At 44.4% G+C, this 12,929-nt stretch overlaps 1 protein-coding gene across 1 annotated transcript in view; it reads left to right on the top strand.

Annotated features, from left to right (window-relative positions):
- fhod3b (formin homology 2 domain containing 3b) overlaps nt 1–12,929 on the top strand; it is a gene marked incomplete at its 5' end in the record, with an annotated part of 84,659 nt that overhangs the window by 68,245 nt on the left and 3,485 nt on the right. The window contains 14 exons of the mRNA XM_084557960.1: nt 2,543–2,650; nt 2,780–2,914; nt 3,241–3,291; nt 4,002–4,192; nt 4,769–5,308; nt 5,396–6,312; nt 6,694–6,852; nt 7,560–7,742; nt 8,792–8,911; nt 9,677–9,838; nt 9,952–10,142; nt 10,308–10,500; nt 11,807–11,993; nt 12,737–12,898. Coding sequence (XP_084414086.1) covers nt 2,543–2,650; nt 2,780–2,914; nt 3,241–3,291; nt 4,002–4,192; nt 4,769–5,308; nt 5,396–6,312; nt 6,694–6,852; nt 7,560–7,742; nt 8,792–8,911; nt 9,677–9,838; nt 9,952–10,142; nt 10,308–10,500; nt 11,807–11,993; nt 12,737–12,898 — 3,299 coding nt within the window. The remainder of the gene's footprint in view (nt 1–2,542; nt 2,651–2,779; nt 2,915–3,240; nt 3,292–4,001; nt 4,193–4,768; nt 5,309–5,395; nt 6,313–6,693; nt 6,853–7,559; nt 7,743–8,791; nt 8,912–9,676; nt 9,839–9,951; nt 10,143–10,307; nt 10,501–11,806; nt 11,994–12,736; nt 12,899–12,929) is intronic.

The raw sequence follows: 12,929 nt of genomic DNA on the forward strand, positions 1-12,929 counted from the left end.
ACAGCAGGTCAGTGGATTAGCCTCTTCCAGTCCATCACGGGAAATTCAAGCCGCCTTTGAAGATCGCAGTTTTCCATATTGTTAATGAAATCCAGACAGCCAAGGGGGATCCAAACAGCGAACTGGCCGCAGACTTAATGTATGAAGATCCCAGACCAGATCAGCTCAACCACACAAGTTATCTCCTGCAGCACTAGCAGTGGTTACTGTAATCTTCTCCTCAGTTACATGATTCTTTATGTTAATTAATGCCATTATAGATGTACGCGAATGTAGTTTTCAGTGTTGCATGTGCATATCCATTTCTAATGTTTCGAGACTTCAAAAAAAAACAACTCTAAACCTACTAACGTTCTCAAACGTCTTCCGCTGCTTGTCTCTCTTATTCACTAATACTTGTCTTTAATGTCGTCCCTCTGTGCTGGGCCATGGTCTGCTTCGCGGCTTCACGTTGTCTCTGTCCAATCTCTCTTCCCTCTCGCCTGCCTGCATCCTCCCTTTCCTCCTTTCAACCCTCGACCCCTCCTCTCGCCACAGAGAAGAGGAAGAGGAAGAGGAAGAAGAGGAGGAGGAGGATGAGGAGGAGGAGGATGAGGATGAGGATGAGGAAGAGGAAGACGAGGAAGAGGCAGATGATGAAAGTCATCCGGTCACTGAGTCCTCTAGACAGGGCGCTCACAGGTATTTTAGGCCACCTGGATTCCCCAGTGTGTCACAGTTTCCCCATTCCTCCCTCATAGTATCTCCCTAAATTATCCTCCATTGGAAAGTGTGACTATATTTTCTTCCTTCTCTTCTGGACTGCTCCTCTCTTGTATTTTGTCGTCCTAGTGTGGTTCCAGCTGTAGCAGACCCTCCTAACATGTGTATGAACTTAAAGTGTATGGCCAACATCCTTCCTAAAGCCAGTGACCCTGATGGGCAGAGAGAGTATCTCAGCGTCAAGACCAGGGCATCTTCTCCTGTGTCCGTCGCACCTAAAAAGAGGACCTGTAGTCCTTGGTGTGTTCCTCCCAGCCACCTGAATGTGTCTTCCCTGTTGCTCTGGCTATAACGCCACACTCTGCACACCCTCAGTATCACTGTACCCCAGCCTCACCTCCTCTTTACTCTATGTCTCTTCCCTGACTTGAACCTGAGCCAGGTGTCTTTGGGGGCTCTGTAGGCACTATAGATAGAGGGCACAAGCTGCTGTCCTTCTACTTATGTAACATAAAAAAAAACATTACTCACCTCAATGTGGAAAAACACCATCGTCTCCGTTACTGGTGTCTGTGTGTCCATGTACCTTCATAGTCTGAGCGAAAGCAGAGGCGGTTCTAGCTTGTTTGGTGCCCATTTATGTCGGACATACTTCAGTTTAGTTTTCTTCCGCCTCCTTCATCCTTTAAAAATGTTTTCTTGACCATAGTGGCCAGAAACGCCTTTATTTCCTATCACATGTGATCCATCTCTGTCATACTATACGAGAAAAGGCTGAGCCATGGAAATCGTAATTACTTCCCCTTTTCTTAGTTGCTTGGAAAATGTAATTTTTCAGATATTTGCCCATCATCTGTCTTTCATTGTGGCTCCTCTGCACCACAGTTAATCCAAGACAAGTCAATAAATTAATTCAAAGCGTTAAGGAATTTGACGAATTAGCATGGGTCACAGTCACTGACTCTAAGTTATTCATGTTTCTGGAGGAAAAGAATCAAACTAACCAGCTCTGAACTGGCAAAGTAGTTCCACAGCATGTATCCCTAATGTTTTCCACTCCTTTTTTTCTGCACTGGACAATCAACATCTATCTATCAGACATAGATATCGTGTTGCCCTTATCTAATCCCGTTGCCCTATGGTCTTGCAGCCCTCCTACCTCCAACTGCTGCCTCACTGTCTTGTTTGTGTGACTAACACTTAATTGCTTTGTCTCTGGAGTGATTGACTTGAAATTTTCTTCTCTCGCTTTCATCTTCAGTCTGATAGAAACTGCATCTCCTACATCTCACACGACTAGAAAGCCCTGCTGGGCTGAAAGGTAAGACCAGGAGCCAGAAGGTCAAGTGCGCAGCGACGAGATGTATAATGACTGAGGTTTTTTGAGTTAAACACATTATTAAGTTCATGGAAAGGGGTCGCAGTTGAATACACAATTGTAGAAGGCTATTTAATATTTCCAGGGACTGATTCTATCACCTGTTCGGATTATTTTTATTGCTCTGAAACTGCTCTAGAAATGTGCATGATTTGATGCCATATTCAGTTCAGAATGAGTTAGCTCTCATGCACAAGACATGGACCAGTGCACCAGAGTTTAATAGCTTGGATTTCCTCACAGGAAAGCTGTTCAACTGCAGGGGGAAAGCTTCTTAACAGCGCTGCTCTTTTGTTCAGCGCTGTCATATATCAGTCTAAACTGTCGAGCCGGGTGATGATTCACATTACGTCATTTTACAGACTCTCGGAGCGACGTCCATCCATCTCTCTGTCATTTAGTGGAAAAACATATTAAGAGAGAACAAAGCATTTATTTTTATTTTTTTCTTTCTTTTAACAGAATCAATGCCAATGGCACTCCATACCCTGGCAGGCACCAGACTCCCACGTCACCCATCCATCGCTTCACTAGTTCAGCAACCTCCACACCAGAGTCCAAACCTGACCGGTCGGCAGAATATTTGTGGCTATGGATATAACACTTGCATTAAATGCAACTGTGAAAACTATCAAAATGTGAACCCATAATTCAATTTTATTAGCATTGTAACACGTGTTCTTCATCTTTGGCCTGCAGACCTGCTTTAGGGGGCTTGCTAAGTTTATCGTACAGACAGCATCAGGAGTCTCTGGCTGCAGAGAGAGAGAGGAGACGCATGGAAAGAGAAGAACGTCTGCAGAGGATTGAAAGAGAAGAGAGGAACCGTTTTAAGTTAGTCTCTCCTTACCAGTCAGACAAAACACTGCATGACTCCTCATTATAGAGATTCTACTGTATAATGTCTATACTCTGCACCATGGGAAGCTGCACAGCCAATAAAGACATGTCAGTTTGTTTTAGGGACCAGTAGCTCCAGTCTTGACTCAGTAGAGACGTTCACTAATCTCCTATGAATCTGAGAAAGCCTTGGCAGGTGGACTCTGCAAAAGCATATGTTCTGCTCATGTGTCACGGCTTAGAATTTTAGGATGATCTGTTTGCTGTCCTTGCTCCAACCATATTATTTACAGTCGTCGTTTTCTGTCTCTTTCTCTCAGTCGAGATTACGTTGACAAGAGGGAAGAAGCAAGACAAGCCAGAGAGGAAAGGTGAGTTTAATTTGTTTTAAGGGTTCACATGAGTTCACAATAATGCTGCTGCTGTTGTGAAGATAGATAAAAAAACATACAGAGTTTTGGGAATCCTTTTCTAAAATTGAAAACAGATGTAAAGAGAGTTGCACCCAGCCTCTGGCTGAATTATTGGTGTCGGGGCCCCTTTGGGCCTGCTTACTATTAAGATGTCCCAAAGGTTAACAGGACAAGTGTGTAATTGTCTTTTGGCATGCATGTAGTTTAGTTATCTCCCTCTGACTGTGTTTGTGTGTGAGTGTGTGAGCAATATAAGCTCATTCTTTTGCCCTCCCCTTTTATACCCCAGTGAACTTCAACATGCTCTTCACAGAGTTTTAAAGCATATGTGAACTCAGAGATCAGTGGTTATCAGCCAAAAATGTTACACAGCACTTTGGTTAGGAAACATTTGTTGTAATTTGAGTCTCTGAGTAATGGGATTATAGCTCATTTTTTCCTCGTTATCCTGTAATGAAACAAACTTGTCTAAAATGTCTACAACATCAGTGTCTATTACTCAACTTTTGATCAGTCAAACTGTCTGCTTGCCAAAAGGCTGTAAACTTTTGCATCTGAGGACTGATATCAGAAAGCCATTCAGATAAACGAGTTAACAGTTTAAGTCCCAGCGTCTAAACCACAGCGTGCAGACATACCGTATGGCAACCACACTGTTGCTCTTGCAGGTACAAGGCTGTGGAGCGGCTGGCCGCAGAGGAGTTTGAGCGGGAGCGGCCCAGGGTGCCGACAAGAGGGCGGACCGAAATCACTCTGTGTTTGAGTTCCAACTCTGGCAGCCGCTCGGCATCTCGCTGTGTCACGCCGTCGCCCGTCATCTCACAGGAAGACACCGTCACCACTGTACACCAGAAGCTGGGTAAACAGTTTTTTGCCAAGCAGATCATTCGTGCTGAAGAGATATAAATATGAGTGGTGTGAATGAACGTGGCTTTTAGAGTTGTAAGAGACAATATACTGTCATGCACCTGTCCCACACACTGGTGTTCTTCTGGGACGATATTGAGCTGGAATAAGATTTAGTGGCACTTCTGTTGAAAGGATTTACTGTAAATAGCTGTTTGATTTGAGTAAAATGTTAAAATATATGTGTTAAAAGAAATATAGAAGGATCATTTGAGTGTGTGTGTGTTTGTCTAAAGAGGGGGAGACTGAGGTGGGGGTTTCTATCTAAATGTCCTACTTTGGAAATGGCCTAATGGGGTTTTGATTAAACAGTCTCAATAATTTGAAGGTAATTTGTAATGGCTGTAATCAGAAACAATTTATTTCTATCAGCATTTTTTCACGTTGTGAAGCACTGTGATGTTACAATCATGTTTTTGAACGGGATTTGGTGACTGATTTGTGAATTGGAGTCGGAATGATATAAAGGCACAAAGCTGAAGTATTTAAAGTAACATTTTTTTCCACATTGTTTTGGTTTCTCTTCCAGGAACAGAACCCACCTCCGAGCCAGACGCTGACCCGCAAACCAAAACCAAAAGTCCGGCACCAGAGTTAGCAGTACCAGAACCTCCCCCTGCACCTCCCTCTGGACCAGACAAACAGCAGACAGAAACAGAGTCACCTGCGGAGTCAGAGGATGTTGTTGAGACTCAATCGGAAAAGAATGTAGCAGCAGCAGAGCCGGCGTCAGATGAACAGTCAGGCAAGGAGAAAGAAGAGACACGAGCGCAGGAGGAGCTTGATGAACAGGAACGTTGTTTTGATGAAGTAGCAGTGGAAGAAGCGCAGGCGACCGATGTAGCAGAGGTGGGAGAGACAGATGTAGAAGTGGAGGTAGAGGAAGAATGTGAGAAGGAGCAGCCGACAGAAAGGGATGTAGAGGACAGCATACTGTTGAGTGAGAAGGAGCGACAGAATGAGGAGGTGAATGAGAAGGACAACTGCTCTGCGTCCAGCATCTCCTCTGCAAGTAGCACTCTGGAGAGAGAAGAGAGGGAGGAGAAACTCACCCACGACATTGAAGCAGGTACAAGTTACGCTAATTTTATTCACTTGCTTTGAGAATCCGCTGTGTTTACTTCTCTTAATGTCCCAATTGTTTCTGCATCAACAGGCCAGTGGACAAAGTGCATTAAAGAGGCAGATGTGAATGACCAGTGCAACAAAATTCTCAATAGCAAGCGCTTCATGCTGGACATGCTCTATGCTCAGAAGGCAGCCACCGAGGACGAAGGTAATGAAGGAGAATCAGAGAAGGACAAGTGTACGTGTGAGAAGGAGACAGAGGTCAGTGACTCTGTGGCTAGTTTGGCCACCAGGATCTCCACACTGGAGGCCCACAGACAGTCCCGAGAAGAAAATGTGAAAAAAATGGAGGTGGGGCATCTGGACAACCAGGGCAGTGTCCGAGCAGTGGCGGAGAAGTTTGGAGATTTGGTCAAGGGTCTGACATCCCCACCCGAGGTTGAGATCTCAAAGGAGCAGCAGCAGACTGACAAACCACCCAGTGCTGCCTCATCACCTTTACCCCCGAAGAAAGAGTCAGACCACATCTGGGATCAGCTGATGGCCGCGCCGAGAGAGCTGCGCATCAAAGAAATGGACTTCACAGACCTGAGGGATGAGGATGATTTGGACATTTTAGATATGGACAGTGTGACGGGGTCACGTGACTTTATACCGCCTCTCCCTCCTCTCCCATGCAATGCTGCCCTGCCGCCACCCCCACCCTTGTTTGGGTTTCCCCCGCCTCCCCCTATGCTTGGCAAAATGATGCCCCCACCTCCGCCGTTCATGGCCCCTATCCCTCCGCCCTCCCCTCAGCTGAGTCGAGGGGAGGTGCCTCTCTTCCAAAAGAAGAAGAAGACCATCCGTCTCTTCTGGAACGAGGTGCGTCCCGTGGACTGGCAGTGTAAGAGTCATAAATTCTGTAAGGAGTCCCTGTGGTCCAAACTGGAACCAATTAAACTTGACACATCCAAGCTGGAGCAGCTGTTTGAGACAAAATCCAAGGAGCTGCCTGTCACGAAGGTAACTCACTGTCGTACTGCTGACAACACTCATATACAGTATACTTTTGGAGACACAAAGTTCATTTTTGCTTGTTGTTTAATTGTCCTCCCATATCTGCTGTAGGCCTGTTTGAAAGGTTAAGAGTTTAGGTTGTGAGGACACAAAGAAACCCACGTAGACAATATTTTAAAGTGCAGATAGTTATGTTATCATGACAAAATGACTTCCTTTTTTTGAGCTCCACCCTTATCCTCTCTGGTAGTCAGTAATCTTAAAAAAGTGCAATAGACACTGGACCAGGACAGTAAGGCTGGTGTATTGTTATCCATATACAGTACATTAAACAGCACTCCTCCACCTAAATGATCTCACCCACTGGTGGTATTTTCTTTCTCACAGAAAGCAGCTGTTGACGGCAAGCGACAAGAGATCATCGTCCTGGATTCAAAGCGCAGCAACGCTATAAATATTGGCCTGACGGTCTTACCTCCGCCCCGCACAATCAAGACTGCTATTCTCAACTTTGATGAGTACGCTCTGAACAAGGAAGGCATTGAGGTAAGCTTTCTAATGAGATTCCGTCTTAAGATGTCTAAATTGGTACTGCAGCGCTACCGACTGCTTACCCATCCCTTAAGCTAACTGGGTCAAAGATAAAAAAAAAAAAACAACAAAGGTTTTCTTTAGTGAAACTTACCTAACGCACCAAAGTACACTTCTCAAACAATAAAGCAATAAAGTAGTTGAGATTGCCCACATTGTTTTCATATCATGTGATTTTCAAGCTGCATAGCTGGCTTTTGGTCTGTTTCCATGTAATTAATCACAGGTTGAGAGTTATTTTCATTTTCAAATAATAGGCATCTGAAGCATTTGACATCCGCACACAAAGGTTAATGCCGCATTCCTTTGGTATTATATAACCTATAGTTCTGAGAGCTCCTTACTTGAGTTTATTTTCAGCACACGGAAGTATTCCTCTTCGCCTCTTGTGTCTAAAGGTATTTTCAGCCAGACAACAAAAAGTGAGGTTAAGAGTTCAGATGTCACACAGATGTGCTGGAAACGACGTAGATAAACAGACCTAGAAATGTCAGAAACGGCGTGTTTCCACTCTTGTCCGCATGATTTACTCCTTAACATATCATGTAAAAAAAATTTTACAGCGGGAGGGAAAAAACTTTTGATATGTTTGATGAATGACCCTATAAGCCTGTCTTTTCCCCCCTTGTTCTCCCCCTCTTGTCTCGTCCTCCTCTCCCTAGAAAATCCTCACAATGATCCCCACCGAGGAGGAGAAGCAAAGGATCCAGGAGGCTCAGCTGGTCAACCCTGACATTCCTCTGGGCAGCGCTGAGCAGTTCCTTCTCACCCTCTCCTCCATCACAGAGCTGTCTGCTCGCCTGCAGCTGTGGGCATTCAAGATGGACTATGAGCTTATTGAGAAGGTCAGACACATTCTGGCTCTGATCAAAGGCAGACATACCACACATTGGGCAGTTACATAAATACCATTTTCAGTATTTTTGTTATTAGTTGTACCTGTGTTATTGTCATAGAAAAAAAATGTATTGTTAATATTGTTGAGAAGTAATTTGATTACAATTTGCTCATTTACATTACCTTATAAGTTAGATATGAAGACTGAAACCTCTCTGTATGATAAATGTGAGGCTATAGCTATTAGCTCATTAGCTAAACTTAAAGTCTGCAAACAGGGTAGCATGGTTCTGACCAAAGAAACAAACTCTCCCCACCAGCACAGATGGTATTTCATGTATCATACAGTAACCATGCACAAAGCAGGCTAACTGTTTTTCCTGTCTTTATGCTAAGCTAACCGTGGCTGCACCGTCATGACAGGCAAACCAAGCAATAGTTTGGGTCAAGTGAAAAATATGAGATAGGGGGACCCCAGATGACTACCGTTTAGCATGTGACAACCATAAACCTATGAAGCCTACATTGCATCGTCAGTACTCCCTATAGGGGCCTCCTTCAGTCTACTCTGTGACAGATTTCCCTCATTTGGGCTGGGGGGGGGGATAGCACAAGTACCTCTTTGCCTTGGGCCCCCAGCAACCTAGGATCACCTCTAAAGCTAGCATAGCTGCCTGCTGTAGCAACTAATGCCTCAAGTTGCTAGCCTCAAGCAGACATGAGGAGCGGGCTACAGAGGTCCTAAAGCGTCCGTCCACCCGTGCAGGAGTGCTTTCCACAATCTATATACATCTTTATCAGGAGAAAGGAAGCCAATCTTTTTCTGTCTCTACCTGGCTGGCCTCAAGCAGATGGGGCCCTCCATATGAGCTGGGTTCTGCTCAAGGTTTCCTCCTGTTAAAAGGGAGTTTTTTCTTGCCAACCTCGCCTTCGCGCCTGCTCTGGGGGTTTCAGGCCGGGTTTTGTAAAGCGTCTTGAGACAATACACGGCAAATGAAACTAAATGTATCTGAATAGCTGATGGGCTTCTTGACAACATTTTTTCTGTCTCTTTTAGGAAGTTGCAGAGCCTCTGCAGGACTTGAAGGAAGGGATGGACCAGTTGGAGAAAAACAAGACACTCAGATACATCTTGACCACATTGCTGGCCATTGGCAACTTCCTCAACTGCTCCAATGTGAGTAGCCCTCTAGACATACTTAAGATGAACTTCAAGGTGCATCTTTTTCTTCTACTGTGTCTTTTACTGGCTTCCTCCATTCCCCCCCAATGCTCCTCTTCCCCAGGCAATATATTAACTTGGCAAGTGTAAGAGTGAACTCTGTGTAGAAGAATGTGCTCTCCGTCTACAGTGAAAACGCTTATGAAGGCTTCTGAACATGGCTGTGTTTCTCAAAGAGGAAATGTGGAGGGAGACTGGCGAAAGTTTGTGTTCGTCTGCCTTCTTGCATGTAATCTTGCCGCCGCGTCTTTGTGCGTTTGCATCTGTGCGTAAGTGTACGTACGAGTGAACCTCCAGGATATGAAGGCCAAACATGGAAAAGGAAAACATAAGTCATCAACTTCAAAACAAGTAGTTCCCGTAAATAATGGCTGCATTTATATTTTGCAGTAAGCCATTTAAAACTGGCAGAAGAACAAGGGAGATCCTGTTAGGATTATGTCTCTCGTGATACGTTTCGGGGCTTTTTTAGGCTTTGCTGTGGCCAGCAGAATAATCTGTCGGCCCTGAAGTAGATTGTGGTTTATGATAATCACAGTCTAATGAATCAGGCATATCTACTCGGCGCACTCCATTGAGCCCCTTTTTCTGACCATGCCAAAAAGGAAATTCACTGCAATTTGGTCCTCAAGTAGCTGCTCTTGATTTTTAACTTAAAGCTGTTGTTTCCGTCCCATATTCTGAGTGTGTTCCTGTGTTTTTTATGTACTGTATCTTTAGGCTAAAGGCTTTGAGCTGAGTTATTTGGAGAAAGTTCCGGAGGTGAAGGATACGGTTCATAAACAGTCCCTGCTGCACCACGCCTGCTCCATCGTGGTTGAGAAGTTTCCAGACAGCACTGACCTCTACTCCGAGATAGGCGCTATCACCCGCTTGACCAAGGTTAGTCTCGCTTACTTTTTTTAAAAAGTCCTTAAAGGTCTTCACTGTTTGTTTTTAGTAAGCTGCAAACGATAGTGCCGCGTTGTGAGATGTTTCCCTGATATTGTTTTCAGGTGGACTTTGACCAGCTGCAAGACAATCTGTCTCAGATGGAGCGAAGGTGCAAAGCATCATGGGATCACCTCAAGGTCATCGCAAAGCACGAGATGAAACCCGCACTGAAGCAGAAAATGTCCGACTTCCTCAAGGATTGTGCAGAGAGAATTATTATTCTCAAGATCGTGCATCGAAGAATTATCAACAGGTATGTTCAGGTGTTGATCAGTTCAGTGCGAGATTAGATTCGTCTTGCATTTTGACAACTGTTAGTCAATGTTAGTTTTAGTATTTATTCATGATGACTTCATTTCTGGTTCTGACAAGGGATCTCTGTACAATAATGTGATGTTTGTCTACTCGCGTCGCACAGGTTTCATGCCTTCCTGTTGTTCCTGGGCCATCCGATATATGCAGTACGTGAGGTCAGCATACATCGCTTCAGCAAGATCCTGAGTGAATTTGCCCTGGAGTATCGCACGACAAGAGAGCGCGTGCTACAACAGAAACAGAAGAGGGCCAACCACCGAGAGAGGAACAAGACCAGGGGGAAAATGATAACAGATGTAAGTATATATGGGCTTCCTCCATTTCCTAATCCTCATCTTTGTTTAGTTTGTACTTTCTCCATTCCATGAAACGATATTGACAATCCCTAGACACTGGTTACTTCCTTAATCTGGCTAAAGCAGCGAACGCAGCCACTCCTGTCAGACACAGCTTGCATTTGTAATGACATCAGCGAAGTTCCTCTGTATTCACATGTATAGGTTTCTGTAACAACAATCAGTGAGTTGTTTTTAGTGTATCCCATTCTGTGGCTGCAGCAGGCTGAGGAAGGCTAGAGCAAACACCGCACTGCATGATTAAAATCCCCTGAACCCTGGAGAGTCAGCCGCTCGGAGCAGACTCCACAGCGAGCGCCGGCGGGGGTCCCCCCGCTCTATTCAAAGGAAGACTAATTCAATCACTGTGTGAAAATTCAAACCTCTGGATGTCCCTCCAGGAGAAATAACAAGGGCCACACCTTAGCCACACTCCTATAAAGATGTTAAGTCAAACGTGCTCTTCTTTTTCACAGCTTTGTCACCAGATGTTTAAAGCAATAAGGAACATTTTGTGAAATTCCCTTATTAGCATTCTTGCTGAGAGTTAGATAACCTCTGGAACCTGCAACCGATTAGCTTAGTTTGGCCTAGCATAAATCTGTTAGCATCTGTTACCATCAACTCAACATAAAACCACAAATTGAAATTGAAATTGGACTGTTTTTATAATTTTTATTTTCATTTCTGTAGAGTGAGGATGACGATGACAGCGAGGTAGGAGGGTAACTTTGTATGCAAGCAAGCGCACGTGTGTACATTCGCTTGTGATTAACCCGGACGTGGTGTTGTAACTTTGAACATCACCTCATGTACTGTATGTACGAGGGTGAACAATGGACTAGGCATTTGTGAGGCTGACATGTTCTGTATGTGTGACCTAACAAGAATGAGGAAACTTGGGAGTAAGGAAGACACGGTGGCGTGGCGTTGACTGGAGTGTTGAGTGAATCTCTGGTACTTCCTGATAGAGAATAATGGCGCTCAGATCTCTTTAACATGAGCATGTCTGAATTGTTGCGAGAAACAGTCATGGGGAAAAAGGATCCTGAGTTTTTGTTTGTCTCAAATAAAATGTGTGGACTCTTTGAAGTGACTAACTGCATTTAGGCCGGAAAGTGCTGTTTCATTAGTAAGGTTTAACCTGTGTGTTAATACAACGTTAATATTTAAAGCTAAAAAGTGCAAGAGCATGGAGTCGAGTTTCAGCATATTCTCCTAATAAAATCTCACGTTCTGTAATCCTGTTACTCTAACCCCCCTATAGAGTGGTAAATTTGCCGGTGCCCCATCAGAGACACAGGAGAGCCAGCCTCAGGGTATCCAGTATGCTGAAGATGCAGCGGAACATGAGAACATGAAGGCCGTACTGAAAACCAGCCTTCAGGGCGGAGAGAGCGGCGCATCGACGGTGCCGGGCCTCCGTACTCGCACCAGAGCCAGCAGCACCAGAGGTCGGCCCCATAAACATGTTATACTGTTACAGCCCCAGTATAGCTTTTCATATTAATATCATCGTCACACGTCCAGTATACTCAGATGTACATTCCTCTGTGGCCATAACTGCTCCGAGTGCATGAGTGGTCCGCTTTTACTGAAGTAATTCTACCTGAAGCCTTTACACGAATCTCTCACTAGGACTGTTTAGCCACGTAGCAGCAACAGCTATCAGGTTATCATGACATGTGCAGACGTTTGTTGTTCCTCTGACCTTTTTTTCTAATACCACCAACAGGTTTTTGTTTGTCGAGTGACATTCATGATGCTAGGCAGTGTACCTCAGTGACAATGGCCCATCAACAATTCCGACTCAACACTTATCGAGGTTATTAGGTTGTTTATATTAGCAAAGGGTGGATAGCAGCGCCCTAAAGACTTAAAGCTATAGACATAGGTTATAAGCTCATTAGAGAAACATTTGATGAGGTAATAAATCAATAAAAGTATGAAATAGGGAGCTAATTGTATTTCTTTTTTTTACACATCTTTTTTGGAAGTAGCTGCTAGCACGGAACAGCTGTTACAGGCTTTTATCCATGTGCTTTGAAATGGAGGGGTATTCACTTGGTTGCAGTCTCCAACTTCACCACTAGGTGTCACTAAATGTTTTTTTTAATGTTTTTTTTGTTTTTTAATCTATACAATATGTGTGTTGATTTCTTCTTTATCCTTTTTATTCTGAATTTACTGCTTTCAGGGCGTATTGCCCCATGGTGCTCAGCCAACGATGACCCAGTGAACTGCACAGATGATACAGCTGATGAGATCATGGAGAGGATTGTTAGGTCAGCCACTCAGGGGCCCAGCCAGCGGACGCAACCTCGAGAGAGGAGACGATCCCGAGTCAACCGAAAGTCATGTGAGTCAGATTTTGAATTTACGACTACACA

The sequence above is a fragment of the Chelon labrosus genome, assembly GCF_963514085.1.
Source record: "Chelon labrosus genome assembly, chromosome: 12".
Taxonomy (NCBI): Eukaryota; Metazoa; Chordata; class Actinopteri; order Mugiliformes; family Mugilidae; genus Chelon; species Chelon labrosus.